Below are 25,663 nucleotides of genomic sequence, written 5' to 3'. Positions count from 1 at the left end.
GGCAGGGAGCCCAGGCTACTACAGGCCAGAGGGCAATTTCAAGAGCATGTGGTAAGCAAGCCACAGTGGCAAACATATGTTCATACCCCAGTGCCACCAAACTAAGTAAATAAATAAAAACTCAAAAATTTAAAACCTAAGCATGTTAAAGTATACTTTTGGCTGGATATAAATAGTTTACTGGTATCTGCCAAGATGTGATCTTTCAGCCCTCAAAAGAGTAGAGTCCAAAACTACAGTAGGCCAGAATATTTCTCACTTTTATTTGGTAAATGAATGATCCTCACCACTGCCCTTCATCATTTTCTTCCCTAATTATGACGTCCTGAACATCCTCTTTTCTTTCTTAAGCTGAAACCAGTACAGAGCCCTGCACTCTTTCAGCTTGCTTGCTGGGCAGGCACCCTTCCAGGCTGGCTTTGAACCTTGATTCTCTGCTCTCAGCCTCCTCAGTAGCTAGGAGTACACATGTGAACCACCAGCTCTGAATACCTTGAAGCAATGGGAAACAAGAACTTGAGACTGACATTAGCATTCTCCTTGCTAACACACACTGGCATCCCAGAAGATCATATACCTAAATGTGATGGCATCAGACGGGAAGGCCACTCTGAGATCACCTAGACCACACCATTATTTCATAGAGGAGGAAAATAAGAGTCACAAATGACACAATGCCCTGCCCACAGACACAAGGCTCTCTGAGGCCCATGTATTGCTATGGTAAAAATTAAAAGATTAGCTTTAGGTAGACGAGTTGTTTGTGGCCACTTAAGTGAAACTGATGTAGATGAAGTTGATGTTGATTCAGATTGTGTTTAACGCTGGCCGGTAGATATAGAAGGGAACAAAGTGAAGAATGTAGGGTTAGTTTCAGCACAAGGGCAAGGACTAGTATGCTTCTTCTTGGTAGATAGCTACATTGACACTGTTTAAACAGGGTTGTGCACATACTTGGTGGGTTTGAAGGAAGGACTGGAGTAAGTAAAAGAGGCCTTGCTTTTGCAGCTTGTTCTGGCCACGCCTTTAGTGCCCATGTCTTTAAAATTTCATTATCACTGAAGGCTAATGCAGTTTTAGTAGTTAGACCATTTTGTGTCTTGGCAAAAGAGAATTCTTAAGGGGATGCTCCATCCTCTTGCATGTGCAGGAAGGAAAGTTAGATATTCAATTTTCTCTATCATTCTGCCTTTGGGGAAGGAGGAGCTATGCTCCAAATACCTCATTTGCTTTCATCATAAGGAGGATTTATAGGTTTTCCATTTCTGTCTTGCTGTCTCTTTGTCCCTCCTGATAGAAGGAGTTGGTGGATTCTGGGAGCCAGCCAAGGAGGGAATTAGGTAAGCAAAGTCTTTATTTTTGCTCTTACCTTAAATTCATCGAGTAATGATATTTAATAGTTGCAATTATCCTTGAGCTAAGCAAGAATACAGAATAATGTTGCAAAATGTTGATTTGTGTGTTTTAGGGGCAATATAGAAATTGAACTGCTGTGTATGAGATCCATTATTTTAAAAATAGAAAGAGACATAGCACATGCATGCCAAAGGTTTTTGTCTCTTAGCTATACCAGAATTACCTCCATTTATCTGAGTTTTAAAAGCTTGGTTATTACACAGTTACATTGTTAGTGTCAAGTATATTAACTTCCCTTGCCTTTTTTAGAAATCAGTTCCTGTTTATTTTTGTGTGTGTGTGTTTTTTGTTGTTGTTGTTGTTTTGAGCTTTAAAAAAAAAAAGAAAACATCTTGTTAAGACTGGAGAGTGAGGGATTTTTATTAGGCAATCTTCAGCTGGCTTGTTTCCCCAGTCTTAATTCTTTCCAGATAGCAATTGCATTAGTTTCCCATGCCTGGTGTCCTGTGGAGGTCTGAAGTGTTTAGCATTGGAATTTAATCCATTAGGATTCCAATCACGCCATGACTTAACTTTCCAATAGAGCAAATTACAAAATTAAAAACCACATGTGGACTTTGGACATGGAAAATGAACATTATCCTTTTTGATAGCTCTGATATAGAAATCAGAATTTACAAATTATAGTGGCATTCTTAGATTCCTTACACCAAGAAATCTAAATTTAATACTGATGCTAATTAATAGTAACTCTTTATTTAAATTTCACGTTGTTTTTTGGTAACAAGGGGGTGATTTACTTTTTTCTTCACTGAAAATTCACTAGATAGGCCTGGGGTAAGACTAAAACAATTGTAGTTGTGAAAGCATTCTCATATCTTTGGGGCTCCCCTGGCCTCTTAAGACATCTGTTTGGGTTTCTCTGTGTAGTCATACTGGGTACAAAGTCCCAGCAAGACAAATCCACTGAAATATGAGAAAATATTGAAGTATTATTAGTACCTAGAACATTGTATAGACCTTCAAAAAGTATCTGTTGACTAAAATGGGATTATATTGTAAAGACCTATACTCTAAGTCTTCCAAAATAGAGGCACTTGAAAGGAAAGATCTGACAGAGCTGCAGCCTGTCATCCTAGTGACTCAGGAGACTGAGACCTGAGGCTTGTGGTTTAAAGCCAGCCCAGGCAGGAAAGTCCATGAGACTCTTATCTCCAATTAATCACAGAAAAAGCCGGAAATGGTGCTGTGGCCCAAGTGGTAGAGTGCTACCCTTGAATAAAAGGAGCTCAGGGACAGTGTCCAGGCCCAGAGTTCAAGTCCCCGACTGAGCAAAAAATAAGGGGGTGGGGGGAGTAAAGTTTTGATATTCATAGTTAGGATCTAGAATTAGATGAAGGATTGGACAGTCTTGTTCAGTAAGCATCTGGGAAGAAAGAACAACAGCCAAGGTTAATGGGCTATTCCTGGTGCCTTCCACAAACCTTTGTTGTGGCTAAATAGAAGAGGTAATGTGCTATTTTAAGGGAGGGCTCCTGAGGAGAGTTTATTTGAAAGCTTGCGGAGAGGCCATCTATTTACAACACCAGACACTGGTAAAATCAGAGCAGAGAATCTGGGTGATCCCGTGGGATTCCATCAGAAAATAGTACTATCCCACTGCACCTTCTTCCACTCTAGGAATCCCCTGCCCTGATAATTTGTAACGTTTCCCTGAACAATCTAGGAAATGTAACTATTCAAGTATCTTCAAATTTGGAGTGTCTTCAAATTTGCTTGATCTTAGATGACATTCGTGGGGTAAACAAATGCCCACATAATGGCTGAGAAACAAATGGTGTTTCTACACATCAGCTACCTGGGGCAGTGTCACAAATTATACTGATTCCAAGGTGATGGGTCTCCTGAGACAAGAACCCTGGACATCTTTTGGTGCTGCCATCGATGATTGTTCTCTTTTCATCTCTCTTTCTGACGTGCCTTTCTGTGTTGACATCCATTCTGGTGTCTAGTCTTGTGTGGTGTTTTTTCCCCCAAGTGAGGCGTTGTTTTCTGATCTTGTCCTAGTGCTCTGAAGTACACAAGGCTAAGCTGTTGGGCCTCTGGGGGAAGCAGTTTTCATTTGTTTTTGAGAGCCTGGCTTAGAGCTGGTGTTAGTGGAGCATCCTATGAGCATCTTATTCCCTTGAAAGTAACTGAAAAGCTGATTCTACATTATTTCCTATTCATGTTCTTAAATGTTTGTGGGGTTCTTTCCAGTTTTGCAGTATTTTGAAAACATAACAACAACAACAAAAAAACCCTACATATTGAATTATTCCACAGTAGAGAAAAATCCAAGGAGAATTCTTATTTGATTAAATCATATGTGTGTGTGTGTATATATATATATATATATATATATACATATATATATCCACAACCTTAGAAATCACATAACTTCAAAGAGGTTATGAAGGGAGTATGGAGCATTTTACCTATCCTCCTCCCATTGTTCTTATTGATTCACTGATTGATTGATTGATTGCCAGTCAGTCTAGGGACTTGAACTCGGGGCCTAGACACTGTCCCTGAGCTTTGGTGCTCAAGACTAGAACTTTTCCACCTGTGCCACAGCTCTGCTATTAGCTTTTCGGTGGTTCATTGGAGATAAGAGTCTCACAGACTTTTTCTGCTTGAACTGTGATCCTCAGATCTTAGCCTCCTGATTAGCTAGGAGTCACCCATGCTCAGTTTTTTCATCATTCATAATTGAGAGTATCTTAATGATCTATGTCTTTAAGTCAAGAAATGTATTTTGGGGGGAAGGGAATGCTGATGTACTGTATTATATATGTACAGCTTTTCCAGAATGATCATTAGCAGTGCTATAAATCATGTTTATTATCTGAGGTAACTTATGTCCCTATTTGGATATTTCATTCGTCCTGTTGACTTCATCATGTGAGACACATAGCCTGAAGGAAATTTTCCTTTTATCAAAGATATGTAATTCAGCTACTTACTCTTTGAGATAGAACTGTTTCCTAGGAAACCAGCCTTATTTCCCAAGCATGTTGAAGAAGCCTTTAGGATGAGGGGCTGTGTTTAACCCACCTTTACTCTATATTAACAGCAGTATGCAGGCTATATTGATGGTATCCAGGAATCGTTTAGTTAATCTTCATTTAACCTATGAAGTGTTTCTTCTCATTGACTAATCATTTGAAAAGTGCAGAACATGGAGCCCCATCCTAGTTCATTCTCAAAGTAGTTACCAAAGGAAATTTCAGGCCCATTAGGAAAAAGTAAGTTGCTCTCTTCCCTCTTTGCTTTGAAGTTAATATTTCGCTTGGAATTCTCTAACCTTTCTTTTTCTTTCACCTCTACAACTGAGTGAAAGCAGGGGGAAACGTTTTAAAAGCTGATAGTGAAAAATAAAGTGGCACTCCCTACTTCCTAATATATATGAAGATGATGTCCAAATGGATCAAAGACTTAAATGTTCCTTGAGCTAAAAGTATGAAAGTCTTAGACAGAAACACTGGCATAAATCTTTGTGACTGTGGAATGGACAGTGGTCAAAAACAATAAAATAATTAGCTAAGTTGGATTTCATCAAAAACTTAAAAACAAAAAACATTTGGACATTAAAGGACACTATCACAAAAGTGAGAAGATGACTGGCTAAATGGGAGGAAATCCTGGAGATCATATATAAGATCATACCTAAAGTAGGTAAAGAACTCTAATAACCCAATAAGGAAAAGGTAAATCATGTAATTTCTACGATGGACAAATATTTAGAATAAGTATTTTTCCAAAGAAGATAAACAAATACCCAATAAGTATGTGCAAAAGAGCTTAGCATCATTTGTCATTATGGACATGTAACTGAAAACCATAATGACACGCTATTTCAACTATAGGATGTCTACATTTAAAAAGATGGGTAGTAACAAGTATTGGGAGAATATGGAAAAGTTACACACACAGCCACAAGGAATATAAGTGGCAAGCCTGCTTTGGAAAATCAGTCTGGCAGTTCCTCACAAGATTCCTCAGAACTTTGCTAAGAGCCAGCAGTTCCAGCCCTACATATATACCCAAGAGAAGAGAATTTTGAGAATTTTATCTCGGGGAAGGAGGGCAAGAAGATACCCACCTAGTTGATGATATAATGAGTCTTCTTACATAACTGGGGAAACTGGACATATGGCAATAATAAATCAATAGTTTTTACCTATTCTCAAGTTCTTATCACTTGGTGCTGTGGTTGAAATCAGTGTCCTCCATGTGTTTAAAAACTTGGTCATCAGCCGGTAGCATAGTGGGAGGTGGTGGAACCTTTAAGGGCGAGATGTGTGAACGAAGTTAGGTAACTGAGGATGTGTCCCTTTTGAAAGAAGTGTTGGACCTCGCCTCCCTCTCTTCCTTCTCTGCCATGGGCTCCTACTGTGATGTCCCCCTTTGACACAGGTCCAAAAGCAATAAAAATGTAATGAATATATGCATATATATGTATATATTTGGCCTATGTTTATTAGATGCATGACTTGGTGACTGGAGAAGCACTGCTAACTTGCTGCTTTCTGATTATTAGGTACCATGTAACTAAATCAATAAAGAAGACAATGGAGCAAGAGATCTGCTTAACATTTCAGGAGTGATGGAGTGATAAAGATGTCTTTTTATTGTACATTGAGATTGGTTTGCTGGAGAGTTGTATGTAAAGTGGGGGTGTAGGGAGATGAGAATATGTGTGTTTTCCCCCTAGTGAATTTTCTAGCTGTCTTTCAAAAGATAAATAGAAAAGCAGAAAACTTAAGGAATTTTTTTAAGTGGAGTTCTTTTCCCTGGGACATTGAAATACTTAGCCAGCCCTCTTCTCACTCAGGACAGTAAGAATCAAAGGGAAGCATAGATATGTAAGGGACTAGTTCTCAAATCCAATTAGATACAGTTGCCTTCCAGCTTCTTATGAGTCCAATAGCTTTCTGTTCCTCCCTGTTCTCACTGTCTCTCTTTTCCCTTTCACCTACTGTTTCGCAATCTTGATTTCAGCTCTGTCTGCCAGGGTTAGTGTCTCCTGTCCTGCTTTGACAGCCAGGATCATGAGTAGAGACCCTGCAAGCATTCTGGAACCCAGCCTCAGCCACAGGAAGGGCTACCTGCCTTTCCTTGCAAGAGCAGGAAGCATACGCAGGCAGTGTGAAGTTGTTCCAGGCAGAGTCCTGAGGCACGGAGCTTCGGGGTAGGTCCTTCCTAGCCTTGAGCATCTGATGGCAGACAGGTAGGTAAGCTGAGAGATAATTCTGCCCTTTCCTTTGGCTTATGTTACAGCTGGCTGTTATGGAGAGAGTAGTTATGTCCTGATGACTAAGAAATGGAAAATGGACTATTATTGGTATATGCAGTTTAGGGTAAATAAAATCCTCTTGAAACAGAGGGATCATGATTTGCCTTTTACTATTTCATTTCTGAATTAACATAGATTTGTATTATGAGGGAGTTTTTTTATGATGTTTCTGTAGAAGTAAATAGCGCACTTCGAGAGAATTCCCCTCCTCTGCCCATAGTTCAATTTCCTCCTCTCCCACCTTCCAGACTTTTCCAAAGTCATTTGGTAGTTTTGTTATTAGTGTTTTGTTTTGTGTGTTTTGTTTTTGACAATAACTGGGGTTTGAACTTGGCCCCATACTTGCTAATTAAACCGTATCCCTGGCCCTTTATATCAGTTATTTTTCAGTTAGACTCTTTTTTCTTTCCTGGCCATGCTGGACATCAGTCCTACTACTTTATGCTTCCCGTGTAGCTGGGATGATGGACAGTTGCCATCAAATCCAACGTTTTCACTGAGATGGGACCTTACTATGTATCTAGGCTGGCCTTAAATTTTGATCCTTATTATCTCCACCTCTCAGATAGCTAGAACTACAGGTATTAGCCACTTCGCCCATTGAAACCATGAAATTTTGTAAAATGAGGACCAACCCTTAAAACATTGAGGTGCTCTGACACATGAGGGAGACTTAGCACCTTTGTGTCCAATGGGTCATTATGGTCATTCTTTGGTGAGGGATCCAGAATTAAAGGCCATGGTATCTCAAAGACTCAACAGGAAACAATGAATCAACAAACAAATTTTCTTGTTTTGGTTTGGGTTTTTTTTTTGCCAATCCTGGGGCTTGAACTCAGGGCCTGAGCACTGTCCTTGGCTTCTTTTTGCTCAAGGCTCGTACTCTACCACTTGCATCACAGTGCCACTTCTGGCTTTTTCTATATATGTGGTACTGAGGAATGAAACCCAGGGCTTCATGTATATGAGGTGAGCACTTTACCACTAGGCCATATTCCCAGCCCAACAAACAAATTTTAATGGAGTGTGTTAGTCTATTAGAGCTGCTGTAACAAACCATCTAAGGATGGATAGTTTGTAAACAATTAAAATTTATGTCTCACAGTTCTGGAGGCTAAGAAATTCTAGATCAAAGGGCCATTTGGTTCATTGCTGGCCTCCTGGATGGTGCCTTGTTACTGCACTCCCCAGAAGAAGGACAGAAGAGTTAGGAGGCAAAAAAATTGCCTCTTCCTCGCCTCTGGAAAAGGCGCTAATCATCCCCTAAGGGCCTCACCTCTGACTAGGGATTGCATTAGGGATAAAGTTCCAACATGACTTAAGGAGAAAACACAAGCATTCCAACCATAGTGGGGAGCTTGCTTAGTGAATTCTTAGTTAAGTCAAAGATGCCTCTGCAGCAATAATTTATCATTCATCTTTTTGTAAGCTTGATAGTGAAAGAGCGGGAGAAGAAGAGCAGGAGGAAAAATGAGGGGGAGGGAGAAGAGAAAGGAAGAAGAGGAAAAGGAGGGATGGAGGAAGGAGGAGAAGGAGATGGAGGTAGAGGGAGGAGGGAGAGGGAGAGGGAGAGGAGGAGGAGGAGGCAGAGGGAAAAAGGAGTTGTTTTTCTCCTACTAAAGGTTCTGCTGTTTCTTAGGAGTGCCACAGTCTGGGGACTAAGCTTTTAACACACAAGCCTTTGGTGGACATTCAAAAATTCAAACTGTAACAAATTGAAGTAAATTCACTTTAACTTGATTACTTCTGTGAAGACTTCACCTCCTAATAGGGTTACACACTAAGCTACCAGAGACTACAACATATGAACATAAGGAGGGAGGAGGTTATAGTTAAGTGCCCAGCACAAAATTAGGGCTTCTGTGGGAGGCCAGGATAGAAATCAGTTTCTTTACAGGTTAGTGATGACAGATGACAGAAGATCCTAACACAATTGCTGTTAATGAGGCTGGGATCCTTTTGTGTTTTTGTCTGTTGATTGATCTTTGTATTTCTTCCACTGTCTTTCTAAGTTTATCTCCAGTTTTATATCTGTGCTTGATACTGTTGTGCAAGAATAACCCCAGGTTGTAGAGATATATAGTAAATGTGACAGAATCTTTACTGTGCTCTGCACTGCTGGCCTCACTGTGCTGTTGGGCGTTCTTCATTTCAGGTTATCTCTTCTGGGACATTTTCTTCTTCCTAGTGCGTTTCTTTTTTAATAAAGTAAAGTGTGTGCATGCAGACTTAAACATGATTTGTTTTGTTATTTGGAATGTAAATCCTGTCCATAACTCACTGATAAATGTTAAAAGACTTTTGATCTGGCATTATTTTATTAAGTACAAGATAAATGATATTCATTCAGATCCCTTCAATTTAGTTGTGGTCCTTTTTATCATTCTGGTTTGCTTTAGTGGGTATATTTCTAGAAATTTGGGTTTAAAGATAGCAGAGTAATGACATTTACCAGGCATGTCCATGATGTTGTTGTTTTTTTTTAATAGTAAAGTCTGGTCCAACCCTTCTGTCATTTTCATTCCTTGCAGTATAGTTTAGAATTTATGTTAAGCATTTATCTTTTCTCAGCTTCTTGTCTGTAAATCTGGTTTATTGCTCATTCCAGATTTTTTCCCCTCCTAATCATTCTTTTGTCATTGTGTCTCTTGATCTGTTCCTTGCAACCTGAGCCCTGAGTGCCAAGTTTGTTCTAAAAGGTAGATTGAACTGTAAAACCTAGATTGATTATTGGCCTTCCCAGAGGTTAATACATATTCGTTTAGCCAACCTGTAAATCCAACTGCTGATATATAAACATTCAGATTCCATTATCTTTTATTGTCTTGATGTCTTCTGGGCTGTTCCATAAAAAATATTGATTTAAAAATTCTTTTTTGATTAAGACAATCTGAAATAAGGCCTAGTGCCAGTGGCTCACACCTGTAATCCCAGCTATTCAAGAGAGTGAGATCTGGAGGGTCACACTTTAAGGCCAGCCTGATGAGTAGTCTGTGAGAACCCATCTCCAAATAACCACCATTAAGTCAGGGCTGTAGGCATGGCTCAAATGGTAGAGCGTCAATCATGAGCAAGATAGTAGAGCAACTGTGTAAAGCCCTGGGGTCAAGCACTGGTACTGGCATAAAAATAGATAAAGCTGCAGGGTTTCTCTATTTATTTACCCTGTAGGTAATTAGGGGAAAAAAATGTAGAGAGTATAGAAGCCTATGCTATGAACACCAGCAGTGAGCAAGAAAGCCTAGTAAGATAGCCCTGGAACTGGCATATAGATAGATATAGATGTAGATATATAGATATATAATTCAAGATATTTCAAATAACAAAACCTTTACTGTGACCTTAATTTTTAGTAGCAAAAATTTGGGAACAACTGATACAGCTATATGCAAAACCCCAAATACAACTAGGTAAATTGTGGAACCTTGTCTTGGTGGCCTCTTTATCTGTTAACAGTATTTCCACCAAGTTTGCAGCACTGTGGGAAATATCTACTATGGAAGTAGAGTGGGGAAGCCCAGGATACAGAATTATATGGAGGGCATCATCTCTAACATATAAAAACATGTCAGATACACAAAGAGATACGTCAGCTGTCAGCGGGGCTTATCTGTGGGTGGAGTGGAGCCAGACAAGGAAGTCTGGATTCAGACAGACATGGTTGTAAGCCTTCCTTCCCGCCGGTGTGGCCTCTTACTTACAAGTCATAGCTTCTATTCAGGATCTTGCTCACAGACTCATTAAGCAAAGTGCTTAATTCAGTGTTTGCCATGGAGTAGTGCAGCGAGTCCAAGTTCAATTATTAATAAAACATCAATAATAAATATTTCTCCCATTTTGCTGCTCTCTTAACACAAGCACTGTGTTTCTCCAAGTTTTCTCCAGTTATAAAGAACACATATTACTCTGACCTTTTATCAGGTTATAGAACCACTTGGTTTTGGTTATGTCTGATTCTAGGTTTGGTGTGGGTTTGGTTCTACTTGGGTAAGATCTCAACTCTTTAGCATAGGCTTAGGGTGAACATTCTGTACTCTTGACCTGTAAAAAGGGTTTAGAATCAGTACCAAGCACATACTCACTTGTATGAAATTTGCTATGGGTTGTTAGAAAAGAAAAACCACTATAGCAAGAAGTTACATATTCTGTGTAGAGATCTGTACCTAATGACTTCTGAATCTGAGATAAGAGCTGGTACTTATCCAAAGGAATGTAAGTCAGGATACAATAGAAGCATCTGCATGCTCATGTTCATTCCTGCACTATTCACAGTAGCCAAACGGAAGCAGCCCAGCTGGCCTTCAGCTGATAAGTGGGTAAAGAAAAAATATGGTATATGCATATGTGAGTTAAAAAATGGTATATTATTCAGCCATAAAGAAGAATGCAATTATGTTGTTTGCAGAGAAATAAAAAAGGCTGGAAAACATCATACTTAGCGAAGCAATCCAGGCTCAGAAGGGCCAAGATTACATATGGGGATATAAATAATCTGTTTCAACCATTTGCATGTATTAAGGTAGAAGATAATTCAAACCCAAAGTTCAAGTTAGAGCCACCTTCTTATGTAATGTATAACGAGGAAGAGATAGATGGACCATCAGGTAGATTCCAAGAGAGCTGGGGTGCCTGGAGGATTTATTTATTCAGCTGTCTGGGCCACCCCAGGTGAACAGCGAGATTGCCGAAGAGCTGTCTGTAGTCTGACAGAAGATGACAGTATACTCCACACACAGGCTGAGAATTCATTTATCTTTCCAGATCCTCTGATTTCTATCTGCAAAAGGGAGATGGAAAGAAAAAAAAAAAACAACCCTCATACTTTCTACCCTGTTAAGCACATCCAGCAACCATGCCTATGTGCAAGTCCCATGGAGCCCCATTCGGTGGCAAGGAATCATCCAGTGATGGCATTGCCCACTTATTTCCCTGGTGACTCGGCCCAGGAGGGCCACTGCTGGAATAGTGATGACAGCTGATTGTCCTTAGAGCCTGGGGAAGACACAGAGCCTTGCTGGCAGTATGCTGGCGAAATCAGTTGATAGGAAGAAAGCCGATGCTGAGCCGGAAGGGTGCGTCACACACAGGAGTGAGGCCAGAGTGTGACACATTTCAGACACACAGGTTGTGATAACTAGGCAGCTCGTTTTTCAGGGACTGAACACACACAGGCATCATGGGTGTGGAGTGTTCTTACATGGACTTGGAAAGTGGGCAGATGGAGGCCTTGATCCCTTGGACTAAACACTTTGAACGTGGTCCAAATGCTGTGCGCATTAGGAATCAGCTCTAAACAGAATTATAAAGCTCTGGACACAGAAGCATCTGCTCCACTTCCTTTCTGCTGATCTTCCAGCCACTGCTTCTTCCCAGCTGTGCTAGTGTTCTGCATTCTTTAATAGGAGACGAGCCCTTCCTTCTGCAGAATGTGCTCATATTTAGGCATCATCTTTCATAAAGGGACACTCTCATCTAACTTGCCAGAATGATTCTGAGACTGTCCATTCTAGATAGTGATGGGGGAAATATGTTATAGCCATGTATGACTGGGAACACATCTTGTTTGCTATACAAAATTGTAGTACACTATATTATAGGATGCCAATGCCAGCAACTGCCTGGCAGCAAGAGGGCATGTTGGAAGGATGCTTGGAGTGGTCTACCACACACCCATGTTCGTAACCCTCTGCTCATTGTGACCTTGAGAAAGGCCTTTGATGTCAAGGTCAGAGGTTCTGAAAATAGTAAACTACCGAAGCCTTTTCTCATAGTTCTGTATTCCATACTGTAGCCCCTCTCTTTGGTTCTCTTAGTAGAGATGAAAATACAGGTTTGCCTTTCCACTTATGTATTTAATAAATATTTATTAAGCCCTTCTCCATGGCAGATAGTTTATCATGACTAACACATGGTCCTTTCCCTCAGAGAGATCCCAGTGATTTCTTACTGATATGGGTTTGATTCGTGTGTGTGTGTGTGTGTGTGTGTGTGTGTGTGTGTGTGTGTGTGTTTCTCATTTGCTGAGATAAAGAACTTCATCTTGTGAGGCATGTGGTTGAGCTTCTGTGGTCTTTGGAACTGATTATTGATGACATAACATAGTTTGGTCCAGTAGACAATAAACCTCTGCTCATCCTTTAGTCCTGATCCCTAATGATTTACAAGAAACAAACAAAAAAACAACTAGCTAAATCTTCCCATGTGTCACATATTAAATCTACAAATATTTCCTGAGCCTCTACTGAGTGCTGAGTATTGTCCTGGGACCTTAAGATTCAGAGACTGGAAATAAGTGAGTGATAGTGTCATTGCTGATTATTTGGGAATATACAGAGATGAATACATACAGATACCCTCTGGATGACTTAGGGCCGACCACTCAGTTGGGAATTTTCATTGACTTCCCTAGCCCATTGCTACATTCATACTTGGTGGGCTGGTTACACATTTCTCCCACAGTCTTTAGACAGTTGAACTTTTTGAGACAGCTACTTTTAGCGTAGTACTCAAAGTTAAGCAGTCCTCTTGGGCTCTCTTGCCTCTTTGAGAGAAATCTAAATGAAAGATTCTTGTGTGAGTGTGTTCCCTTATGTCTGGTCTCCCCATTCTGGGTGCAAAGGAGAGCCCAGTGGTCCTGGCCCTTTTCCAAGTGGATGTCACCTGTTTTCTCTGATCTTATAGCTTAGAACCCTTGCAAGCTACAGCTCTGGGGACTAGGAGAGGCTTTCCACACAGCAGAGAGCCTTCACCACAGGGATCTCACCAGGTGGGAAGAGATGAGAGGGTCGGTCCATTGAGGAGACAAATTGACTCAGTTAAATCACACAGGAAATGTGGTTCCTTGAAAGGAGATAACTTCGGGCCCACTGTTCTCTTCCCACCTGGCTTCTATGTGGATTAAAAAGTAGCTGGCTCTCAAGGTAGGGTTAACTTGTCCTAGCTTCCCATTATGGGCATCAGACTCAGTATCTGGAGTCTATTTAGAGTAATCCCCAGGCAGCTGAGCCCCAAGGGCCCTGGAGGGCAAGACAGATAACAATACTGTGCTATTGACAGCACCTCTGGGTACCTGTGACCTAGTAAATCCAGTAAATCCCGGGTTTCTCCCTACCAGAGGAGCTACCTCTCTTCTTCCCTTACAGAGGAGCAGGTAAAACTGAAGAGAGGGGCTGGGGATATAGCCTAGTGGCAAGAATGCCTGCCTCGGATACACGAGGCCCTAGGTTCGATTCCCCAGCACCACATATACAGAAAACGGCCAGAAGCGGCGCTGTGGCTCAAGTGGCAGAGTGCTAGCCTTGAGCGGGAAGAAGCCAGGGACAGTGCTCAGGCCCTGAGTCCAAGGCCCAGGACTGGCCAAAAAAAAAAAAAAAACTGAAGAGAAAGGAAAACCCTTTCCTCCACAATGCTTTGCAAGAATGCCATTGCGCACTAGAACCTGTGATGTGAACACTGATGAAGGTTGTGTCTGTAAAGCCCATGTGTTATGTTGACATTTGGTTATGTGATACATATGGTCATCAGTGGGGCTGAGTATCACCTCCAGGGAACAACATAAAGAAGAGAGCAAGTTGAGTCATCCATAATTGCATGCCAGGGCCTTCCAGTGGGTTAGAGTGGTGGCTCAAGGTTCCATTAAGGCAGGTCTACACAGTCCCTCTATTCTATGAAAATTAGACAAAGCCCCCAGAATGCCTCCCATAGATTGTATCTGGGCATAGATTGCTAAACCACTGGGTAAGGAGCTAGTTGTGATGCCAGCCCTGCCCCTAGCCCCCCCACCCCCTATCATGAGCTCTGAAGTTGGAGGAGGGGGAATCTGAGTGATCTCCAAGACAACCCTTAGATGTTTCTCTCTCTTTCTCTCTCTCTCTCATACACACACATACACACACACACACACACACACACACACACACACACTCAGCTTCACCCTTCAGATAACCAATGTCTAGCAAAAGCATGGTGTACATCATGGCATGAAGATGAACATCCAGGTGAATGGCAATCTCATCTGTCTTTGCTGTCTAATGCCTGTGATTGTCTCCAGTACATTAGAGGTGAAAAAATAAGGCATGCAATAATTTGCGTTTCATGACAGCTGACTCCAATGTGCTACTTCTAGAGATTCTCAAACACCCATGACTAAGAACAACTAACCTTTATGTAGCACTTTCTATGTGCCCTTGGCATAGTGAACTCAGGGGAGGAGTCTGAGACAGGAAGGAGCTAAATAAGCAGCTCAGGGTGGTAAGGCTGGTAAGGCAGAGCTGGGGTTGAAGCACCTTGTCAGGTAGAGATCCAAGGGGTGGCTGCTCACCTTGACCAGTGATGGGAATTTGTTTGGTAACTTCTTGGCCAGAGCTGGGCTTGTTTGTCCTTCCATGGATGATGATGTACCTGAGTAGCCTCCTGAGACATTTAGAGCTCCCTGGGACTGACTGATGTTTATTTTCAAAGGAGAATGCCTAGATGTCACCACTGGTCCCATGGGCTCATTTCCCCAGTAGACAGATACTCAGAAATGCCAGTCCAAGTGACTTTTACACATGCAACAAGGGCAAAAATAGGCAGCGGGAGATGATGAAAGGAAAATTTAATTAATTTAGTTCTTGGGTCTTTTTTTTAATAAAGAAAGGAAAAGAAACAGGGAGAGGAGAGTTACAATCCACTGTAAAAGCATCCATTCAAAGTGGAGTTTCAGAAAACAGAACAAATCAGGATAGGTTCATAAAGTGGAAGCAGAATTTAGACTATAACAACACAGTGAGAAGTTGTATACCAATTTGGCTCTGGACTTTCTTGCAGCCAAGCAGAAAAGGAAATCTGATCTCCTTCTCCTAGATGCCAAGTTTGCATCATTAAAAGCCTGGGGATGCAGGAATTCACCATGGGGTTGGGATGCAGAGGTGAAGTCGGGAATTACTCACAGTCGGTGCTGCCCAGGAAACAGCACAGTGGAGAAGCATGCACTGTTATCAAGGCCGTTGTCTGAGCTCAGGATGTAAAGTGAGATGCCTCACAAGTATTGTAAACGCGTACATATCTTCAGCTGACATTTCTAGGTGGCATACGCTTTAATCCTTCTGTTTTTACCACAGGGCAAAGCAGGGTACTTAATGCCAACACATGTCCATTTTGCCAGAATGCCATTTCATTGTGCGCGGTGCTAGAAGCAGCTCAGGGCTGCAGGTTTTGTGGGATAGTGATTTCATCGTCATCGCCGGGTGACCAATCTCCTTGTGTGATGATAAGGAAAACTCCTCATCTTTATAGATGAGTTATGGTTTATCAAGCACTTTATGTGCATGAAGCATATGTTTGAGTCTTCCTGGGAATGTTTTGTGCTTGAAAAATGCATCACAGTAGCACAGGAGCCAGGGGTAAGAAAAGGTTGCTACTCTTGGACTAGTGTACAGTGTTTTTGCAGAATGACTGGTTTTGGTTTGTTGTGGGATTTTTCCCCCTTAATTTTATAATGTGTACTCACCTATTGCTATGGATGCTATTTTGCAGAACTTGTTTAAGGCATTGTAAAAAAAAAAAAAAAAAAAAAAAGCTCTTGTACTTTGTTTTGTTGATTATTTACCTTGAACTGGGAGTATCACTTCTATTCTGTGAAAAGTTAGAAGGAACAGTCATAGGAAGACAATGGAAACAACTAGCCAAGCATGGAGTATCTGCCAGGAAATTCCTTTTGCGTGTGTGTGTGGGGGGGGGGGGGGGAGTGGGAAGTGGGGAGGGTGGCTTTCTGCTCTCTCTCTAAAGTTCCAAAGCATTGCCAACTTGAAATGGAGCCTGGTCCACAGACTCCCACTCCAGTGCCTTTTGCATGAACTGTATTTGCCCACTCCTTTCCTCTCCAACAGACCCAGGGGCAACAATGTGGGTCAGGACCAGAATGGAGATTGTCTGTGATGAGAAAGGGCACTAAACTGCTACCAGACTGTCTTAAGGCCATAAGAAATTGAACCTTATCTATGTAAATGACTTTTTTTTTTTGTCAGTACAGAAAGAAAAAAAATTTGAATGCAGGGCCTCACTCTTGCTAGGCAGATGCTTCTACTGCCGAGCCACACCTCTAGATCTGTTTTATGCTGGGTGCTTTTTACAATCGGGTCTCACTTCCTGCCTAGCGCCTGCCTGGGCACAACCAGCCTGTCCTGGATACTAGCTAGGATAACAGATGTGTACCACCATGCCCGGCTCTTCATTGAGAATGAGTCTCAGGAATTTTTTCTGTTCAGGCTAGCCTCAAACCATGATCCTTCCAGTCTTAGCCTCCTAAATAGCTAAGATTATAGGTGCAAGCCACTGGCACCAGGCTCACTAACATCTTGATGGAATTAACTGCAGTATCTGACACACTTTGGGATACAGCGCCTAAGCACATAAAACCAAAGCTCCCACCTATTCCCAGCAGGCCTGCTCAGCAAAGAGTATACCTGTTAAGCCTGCCTGTCTTCTCCATCTCTACCCTGAACCCACCAGGCCTCACCCTCCACTAAACCCCTTTTCTTCAAGTGGCTAGAGCCAATTATCAGATCACCTCTCATCCTGCCTGACCATCCACCAGCAGGTAGCATGGGGTGGGGGGTGGGGGCAGGTGGTCCTCTCCCTTCTGCGCAGGCACTTTCTTCTGGTTCTACCTCTCTTTTCTGCTCCCTTTGCTGCTGCTCCTTTTTCTGATTTAGAGTGCTTTTTCCAAAACTCCTTTCACAAGGTTTATCTCTTGCTCTTCCTAACATGTTCAGTAGCCTTTCTGGTCCCTCCTGGCTAAGTTGTATCTCTGGAACACATCCCAGAGAAACTCAGCCTGTACCTGTATCTGTACAGTTGACTTGGACAGAGTTTCCCATCATGCTTCACCTTCTCTGCTGCTCTCCTGGCTAGCTACTTCCCAACTCTGAGCTTCTCTACTGTGGTCCTCATACATCCTATGCCCCAGTGTCTGGCTGGCCCCTTGCTTCTCCCCACCCTGATCTCTGTTTGGCCTTGTTCCTTGTCCCCTCCTATATCTTCTTCCTCCACCTGAGCTCTGGCATTCATCCTACTGCTGCCTTTGGCTCTTAGGCCCATGTCATGGTTCTGTCTTCCCTTTCAGAGGGGAATGGATTTGCATGGCTACAGAGGAATTACTCTTTCCCCTTCAAAAGGCCCCATTTTCAGGGGAAAGGGGTGGCCATCATAGTTATACATAGATACTATTTTTTTTTTTTTTGCCAGTCCTGGGGGCCTGAGCACTGTCCCTGGCTTCTTTTTGCTCAAGGCTAGCACTCTATCACTTGAGCTACAGTGCCACTTCTGGCTTTTTCTGTTTCTGTGGTAATGAGGAATCAAACCCAGGCCTTCATGCATGGTAAGCAAGCACCCTACCCCTAAGCCACATTCCCAGTCTCATATAGATACTTTTATAGATAGTTTATAGACATATAGACACAAGGTCTCTAGGGAACAGAAGGAATTGACCAGCCTGTCCACTCTACTATATCCCACAAACAGTATCCACGACAACAATGCATTCCATACTTATCTCCACTGACTTGTTAGCCATGCTCAGAAGTGGCAGAGTGTGTGTCTGTCTGTCTTTGTGTCTTTGGTGATACTGAGATTTAGATTCAGCCCCAGGAGACAACAAACCCAAAGAGTGAGCTGCAGAATTGCCCATTTCACTCTAGAGTTAAAATTTTCTTGTGAAAAGCAGTGTAGAGAAGCTCTCTGAATGACTTTAAAAGCCGATGGCACTGCAGGGAGGAGCTTACCAAATATTTGGAAACGTTCTACCCTGTCAAGCCATCCTGTCATTGTAGAGACTACAGGCTCTATAGGAAATGTATTCGATCAGGGCTTATGCTTCATGAATATTGTTGTTTGTTTGTGGAGGATATCTCTTCACATATTGCAAATACAAAATACATGTTCGCACAGACAAAACTCACTAGGATAAAAGCAACAGTCACTAGGACTTTACAGCAGGCAACCTGAAGGATGGATACGATTTTCAAAGTTGGTTTTCGAATCCAGCATTTTTCCCTCAAGACAAATCATGACTGCAAGCATCACGATTTATCTCTTTGTGTTTTCTAGATATTCTGAGTGAGAACCCTCAGGCCATCTAGGAAAATGGTGGCCCTCTCCTTGAAGATTTGCGTCCGCCACTGCAATGTGGTGAAGACTATGCAGTTTGAACCATCTACGGCTGTGTATGATGCCTGTCGAGTCATTCGAGAGCGAGTACCTGAGGCACAAACTGGGCAAGGTAGGTCATGGCTATCCTCTGGCTGCTGAAAATGTGCTGGGATTATAGGCACATACCCCTATGCCCAGCATACCAGTCTTCTGGTATGGTATCATGTATGATATAAAATACTTGGATGGTCCCTGCCTTGGTTTCTCCACAAATACCCATGGATGCTTAGATTAGAAAGTCTAGAGAACCACAGCAGATTTAGTTAGAAAGCAATCTGCCCTGCTTGGTTTCTGCTGATTCTGTAAACCTCAGACACACAATCTCATTTGTAGGTGTTGCTCCTGTAGCTCAGCTCTTCTTCCTGCCCTGCTTTTGTGTGTTGGCTGCTATTTTTGTGGTTAGGAAGACTGTCCCATGAAGGAAAACACTGTGTCCTCACTAAGTCAGCATGCTCAAGTGGACCTGGGACTTGTCATACTTTTGTCACTTTTTTCTCCATTGATCTTCCAGCTTCTGATTATGGGCTGTTCCTCTCTGATGAAGATCCCCGGAAAGGAATCTGGCTGGAAGCAGGCAGAACACTGGATTATTACATGTTACGGAATGGGGTAGGAATTTGGTCTTCATTATATACTTTTTCACTGCCTTGTCCCTGGGCCTTGCCTCAAGGCCATTGCCAGTTCTGTTTTTTTCCTGCAGGGGATGGGGGGTGGGGGGCAACTTAGTCATCGTTTCTGTATGATGGACTTGGTGAAGCTCTCCAGGAGGAGAAAAGATGTGAGCATCCAAATTCTCCAAATGGGAGTTGGCAGGTATAAGGTTAAGTAAGATAATGACATCCTCCTGTGAGTAGGTAGATAGATAGGTAGGCTGTGTCCCTGGGGCTGGTGGCAGAAAGTGTTAACTCTTAAGTGAAGTAGAATTCTAAAGGCGACTGCGGCCTGATAGCATCAGCATTTCATATGTAATGTAGAAACTTTAAATTGGAGATGTGAGTTGAATAACTACCATTCATAGTAACATCCACAAAACAGTCATTGAATGTTAAGTGAGGCCAGGTAATGAGTTAAGAACTGTTCAACTTTCTCTTCCACTTGACCTCCAAGATACTGGGCTTTTTATACATGACATGGAATGGACTTATCAGAGTGGCCAGTATTCCATGAAGGAAAAGTGAAATATTTAATCTGTTTTTATTCATTTCTCCTCCATGAATATAGTTTAAAAATATGATCTGATTTGTGTGTGTGTGTGTGTGTGTGTGTGTGTGTGTGTGTGTGTGTGTGTGTGTGTGTGTGCCAGTCCTGGGGCATGATTGAAATCGGGGCCTGGGCACTGTCCCTGAGCTTCTTTTAGCTTAAGGCTAGTGCTCTCCCACCTGAACCACAGCACCACTTCCAGCTTTTTCTGAGTAGTTTAGTGGAAATGAAGAGTCTTACAGACTTTCCTGCCTTGGCTGGCTTCAAACTGCAATCCTCAGATCTTAGCCTCTTGAGTAGCTAGGATTACAGGCGTGAGCCACCAGTACCTAGCATGATCTGATATTTTTTCATAGCTCCCAAACTTATGATCCATTCGGTCTTAACCTTTACTATGAAAGCTATTCCAACTAATTGTCAATACTATAAAGAATTAGGGGAAGCCAGGTACTGGTGGCTCATGCCTATAATCTTAGCTTCTCAGTAGGTTGAGATCTAAGGATCGTGGTTTGGAGCTAGCCAGGGCAGGAAAGTTCATGAGACTCTTACCTCCAATAAATTAACAAAAGAAAGACGTATGGGGCACTGTGGTTCAAATGGTAGCACATTAGCCTTGAGCAAAAGAAGCTCAGAGACAGTGGGTAGGCCCTGAGTTCAAGTACCAGTATAGGCCAAAAAAAAAAAAAAAAAAAAAAAGGAGGGGAATGTTTCTTTGTCTCTCATTATATGGATAGTAAATGTATTTTAGTAAATATTTTATAATTAAAATTTTTAACAAATTTTCATTTTATAGATGTATTGGTAATAAAATTTGCTTATGATGGCATAAAAGATGGCTAGAGCCAGGTGGTTCTTACCTATAATCTTAGGCTGAGATCTGATGATCAAGGTTCAAAACCAGCGCAGGCAGTTAAGTCTATGAGACTCTTATCTCCAATTAACCAGTGAAAAGCTGGAAGTAGAGCTATGGCTCAAATGGTAAAGGATCAGCCTTAAGAACACAAGGCCTGAGTCCAAGCCCTATTACCAGCACACATCCCCCCCAAAAAAAGATGGCTTGAGAGGCACATTTGAGGCACCAAGATGTTCTCTTCTCTTATTAGTACATTTCAACCCTGGGCTTTCAGGAGGACAGATTGGCATTTTAACTTCGCAGAGGATAGTTTTTAGTCATTGTAAACTCTTAAGTGTTCCCTCTCAGAGTAAATTTTACTACCAGATTTTTGAGATATCTTTCTAAAAGCAATTGTTATAATAATACGCAAAGTTTTATGTCAGCCCCAGCAACACCTCCATGAAAACTTGGGAAAAGAAGTTTTGGAATAATGAGAAAATCAGTGTCGTTTCCTTGAAGACAAGTGTCTGAATTTGTTGTCAGCTTCCCACTCATTGTGAAACTTGTGTGTGTGTGTGTGTGTGTGTGTGTGTGTGACTTGTGTTGTAGGATATTTTGGAATACAAGAAGAAACAGAGGCCTCAGAAAATCCGGATGCTGGATGGGTCTGTGAAGACAGTGATGGTGGATGACTCCAAGACGGTGGGGGAGCTCCTGGTCACTATCTGTAGCAGGATAGGTGAGTGTTCCCAGGACCCTAGCTCTACCTGTTTTGTTTTCCTAGTCCATACATCCCCAGGTGGTATCCGGGAAACTTTTCTGTTTTGTTTCTATGTCAGTATTAGAGCTTGAACTTAGGACCTCACACTCTCACTTGGCTTTTGTGCTCAAGGCTGCTGCTGTCACGCCCCACTTCCAGCTTTTTCACTGGTTAGTTAGAGGTGAGAGTCTCTCTGATTTGTCTGACCGGGTTGGTTTGGTACCTCAGTCCTCAGCCCCTAGCCTCCTAAGTAGCTGGGATTATAGGCATAAGCTACCTGTGTGTCTGGGAAGTTTTGATTTCGTCCTGGCACACTGAGTTCTGCCCCACCTTAAGAGTATGTCCATTTTCCTGACTTTCTAAGCCATTCACTGGTGGTGAGTGGACTGGTTGTGTAAACACTGGCACTTCTCAGTAAATCATAGGTAAATGTTTTCCTTTTCCTTTCAAAAAACAAGAACGATTACAAGTAATTTTTTTTTAAATTATATGAGTCCACATCCTTGCCCCTGTTATCCCCAACATTGACTAGCCAACACCTGTATATCCCGTTGAGTGCCTGTGGTGACAGCGTTTGTGATTGCCAATTAGATTTTTTTCTGGTATCTTCAATTGAAGATTGAAGTCTCTGCCTCCTTCCACGTGAAACCCTTCAAATATTTGGAAAACACAGCTTTGCCTAGCCTAGTTGTCTCTCCTAGAAAGGGAGGTCATTTCCTCTGACATCATTCACCTCCCTTGCCTGGCATCTACTGCCTTCTTGTTTCTCAAAAATTAATGGAAGCTGGGCTGGGAATATGGCCTAGTGGCAAGAGTGCTTGCCTCCTACACATGAAGCCCTGGGTTCGATTCCCCAGCACCACATATATAGAAAACGGCCAGAAGTGGCGCTGTGGCTCAAGTGGCAGAGTGCTAGCCTTGAGCAAAAAGAAGTCAGGGACAGTGCTCAGGCCCTGAGTCCAAGGCCCAGGACTGGCAAAAAAAAAAAAAAAACATCAAAACAAAAATTAATGGAAGCTGGGAGCCAGTGGTTCACACCTGTAATCCTAGCTACTCCCGAGGCTAAGATCTGAGATGGCAGTTCCAAGCCAGCCCAGGCAGGAAAGTCCATAAGACTCTTAACTCCAATTGACCACCAAAAAGCCAAAAGTGGAGATGTGACTCCAGCCTTGAGTGACAAAGCTAAGGGACAGTGCCAAGACCTGAGTTCAAGCCCAAGTATTAGCACCCCCAAAAGAAAAAAAAATTAATGGAGAAGCTAATGTATAGCTCAGTGGTAAAAACACTTGCTTCACATGTACAGGCCCTGGATTTGATGCCAGGAATCACAGGTGAATAGGATATAAGTATCTGATATCTTTCATTTGAGCCAAGGTTATAAGGCACACCCCTCCCCTCCCCCCGCCCAGCCTTCCCATGTCCTGGGTCCACAGTGGAAGGACTTGACAGTCATGTACTCGTTTTAAATGATAACCTATTTTCTATTGTCAGGAATAACGAATTATGAAGAATACTCTTTAATCCAGGAAACCGTTGAAGAAAAGAAGGAGGAAGGGACAGGTACACTCAAAAAGGACAGGACGTTGTTACGAGATGAGAGGAAGATGGAGAAGTTGAAGGCCAAGCTGCACACCGATGATGACTGTGAGTGTCTTGAGGGGAAGGAAGGTGGTCCTGCCAGGCATAGCTGGGCCTTGCGCTGCCCCTCCCCCTCCCCCACTCTGCCACCGGCTTACCACTGCCCTAGGTTTCGTTGGGTCTGTTTGTTTCCTTTTATTTTGCTTGTGTTTTTTTTTAATCATACGTTTGGTTTGTGTCACTAAGAGATTAAAGACTTCTAAAGAATTTTTTTTAATGACCACTAGCGTTTCACATCTTAGTTCTTTTAAATCCTTTAATCGCAAATAGGTAAGTTGTATCCACATTTTCTATATTTCTAGATAATTTTCTAAACCATTTTAATAGGTCAAATTGCAATCCAAATAAGATCGGGTGTCATGCTACTTAACTATTTTAACTAAGTGGCAGCCGTCTCCATGTCTTGTTTTGTTTCTGGCTTTTTTTTTTTCTTGCAATTTGTGTGTGAAGAAACCAGATGGTTAAGGGTCGGGGTTGTGGCTATGGTAGAGTGATTGGCTTACATGTGCAGAGTTCCACTAAGGGTGGGAGAGAGAGAACCGTGGAGAAAAAAAGGACAGGAAGTAAGCCAAAGTGAGGCAAGGAAGAGAAGAATGGAGAAAAGGAGGGCAGGATGGAGGGAGGGAGGTGAGGCAAACCTTCTGATGAGTTGTGTGTCATTTCCTATATTGTGGATTTGGGCAGCACACTAACTAGTGTCCTGTTAAATGTCCCTCTGTTCCTTTTAATTCCTTTTATAGGTAGAGGTGTGTGGGGGTGTGTGTGTGTGTGTGTGTGTGTGTGTGTGTGTGTGTGTGAGAGAGAGAGAGTGTGTGTGTGTGAATAAAGACTCCTCATTCAGTAAGGAAGTTCTTTCTGGTTGTCTTTTTTTGTTGTTGTTGCTATCTTTTTTTTGGGTAGATGTTAATAGCCATCAACGGCCATTACCTACCACTGCCTAAGGTCCATTATTTGCTTAGTGGTTAACAATCGTGACATAATTACATCATAAGAAAGTTGTCTTTTCACAGCCAACACAGTTATTAGATGGAGAAACAGCTTTTACCCTCTTATTGCAGCATTCACACAAAGCCCAAGTTGTGTGAACCTTGTTGCCCACCCCTCTACCAAAAGGCTCTTAACTCATTACCCCGCTCACATAGGCCATCCCTTCCTCCCCATCCCACCCCCCAACTTCTGACCAAGGAACTGAGATGACTTCATCATCATCACGATGTTTATTGATCTTCTGGTAGAGCTGTCATTTCCTCTGGTTCCTTCTCTGCCTCATTACAGATCCAGTTACATACTTCTTTCCAAGAGCCTACTAATAGACAAAAATCCAAAGCATTCCTGAGCGTGTTCACAGTACTGTAGCAGGTGCTGTGGGACATGAGATCCCACACATAGGTGTTAATTCCAGAGAGTCATGGAGGAGAATGAGCTGGGGAAAGTGTGTGTGTGTGTGTGTGTGTGAGAGAGAGAGAGAGAGAGAGAGAGAGAGAGAGAGAGAGAGAGAGAGAGAGAAAGAGGAAGAGAGAGGAAGAGAGGAGAGGAGAGAATGACCCATTGCTGTGCCCCTGGGTGTGAGAACAAGATTTTTAGGACAACTGAGATTCAAGCTGGCTTGTGGAGGGTAGGGCATGCCACCTGTGTTTCTTGGTGTTCTTTCTCTGCTCAGACCCCTTGCTCTTTCCTCCTTGGGACCAGCAGCACTCAGTGTCCTTAAAATACTTCACTTAATGAGACTAAAGTATTTACTCATGGTTTAAAAGGAAATTCTAATGAGGTTTCTTAGCACAAAACACTAATTTCCTTGTCCCACTCATCCCAGGGAGAGCCCATGTTATACATTGTTTACAGTGCTTTTAAGTAACGTTAGGGATGGCTGGGGATTTTTCTCCCTCTGTTCCCTTCTGGTCAGTTATATGACAGCTGTGGAATTTTCTTGCAAATTATCAAGCTCAGTTCTAATGTAAGAAGTAATGCTCACTAACATTTGTTTTGTTGACATCTTCATCTGTGTCCTGAATCCCTTGCTGAATCCCTTTCAGGGAAGAGGGGGAAATAAACACGGTTCTCCCTTGCATGCCTTGTGCTGCAGTGAATTGGCTGGATCACAGCCGAACCTTCAGAGAACAAGGAGTGGATGAAAATGAAACGTTGCTGCTGAGACGCAAGTTTTTCTACTCTGACCAGAATGTGGACTCCAGAGACCCCGTGCAGTTGAACTTGCTTTATGTCCAGGTAGGGTATTTACTATTCAGACAATAGGTTGAACTTCGGGAAGCTTCTGGTGGGCAGCAGAGAGCCCAGCTCTGGCTCTCATGACGTTTAACAGCATCCCATTGAGGGATGCAGCTCAGGG

The 25,663-nt window shown here is 42.4% G+C and overlaps 1 protein-coding gene across 1 annotated transcript in view; it reads left to right on the top strand.

The window, feature by feature from the left end:
* The window catches only part of Tln2 (talin 2), a 321,645-nt gene that overhangs the window by 165,604 nt on the left and 130,378 nt on the right, over positions 1 to 25,663 (top strand). The window contains exons 4-8 of the mRNA XM_048332637.1: positions 18,782 to 18,953; positions 19,395 to 19,492; positions 21,528 to 21,657; positions 23,170 to 23,322; positions 25,400 to 25,542. Coding sequence (XP_048188594.1) covers positions 18,818 to 18,953; positions 19,395 to 19,492; positions 21,528 to 21,657; positions 23,170 to 23,322; positions 25,400 to 25,542 — 660 coding nt within the window. The 5' untranslated portion in view covers positions 18,782 to 18,817. The remainder of the gene's footprint in view (positions 1 to 18,781; positions 18,954 to 19,394; positions 19,493 to 21,527; positions 21,658 to 23,169; positions 23,323 to 25,399; positions 25,543 to 25,663) is intronic.

Source organism: Perognathus longimembris, chromosome 23 (genome assembly GCF_023159225.1).
Source record: "Perognathus longimembris pacificus isolate PPM17 chromosome 23, ASM2315922v1, whole genome shotgun sequence".
In the NCBI taxonomy this organism is placed as follows: Eukaryota; Metazoa; Chordata; class Mammalia; order Rodentia; family Heteromyidae; genus Perognathus; species Perognathus longimembris.
This window is presented reverse-complemented; position numbering and strand designations above follow the sequence as displayed.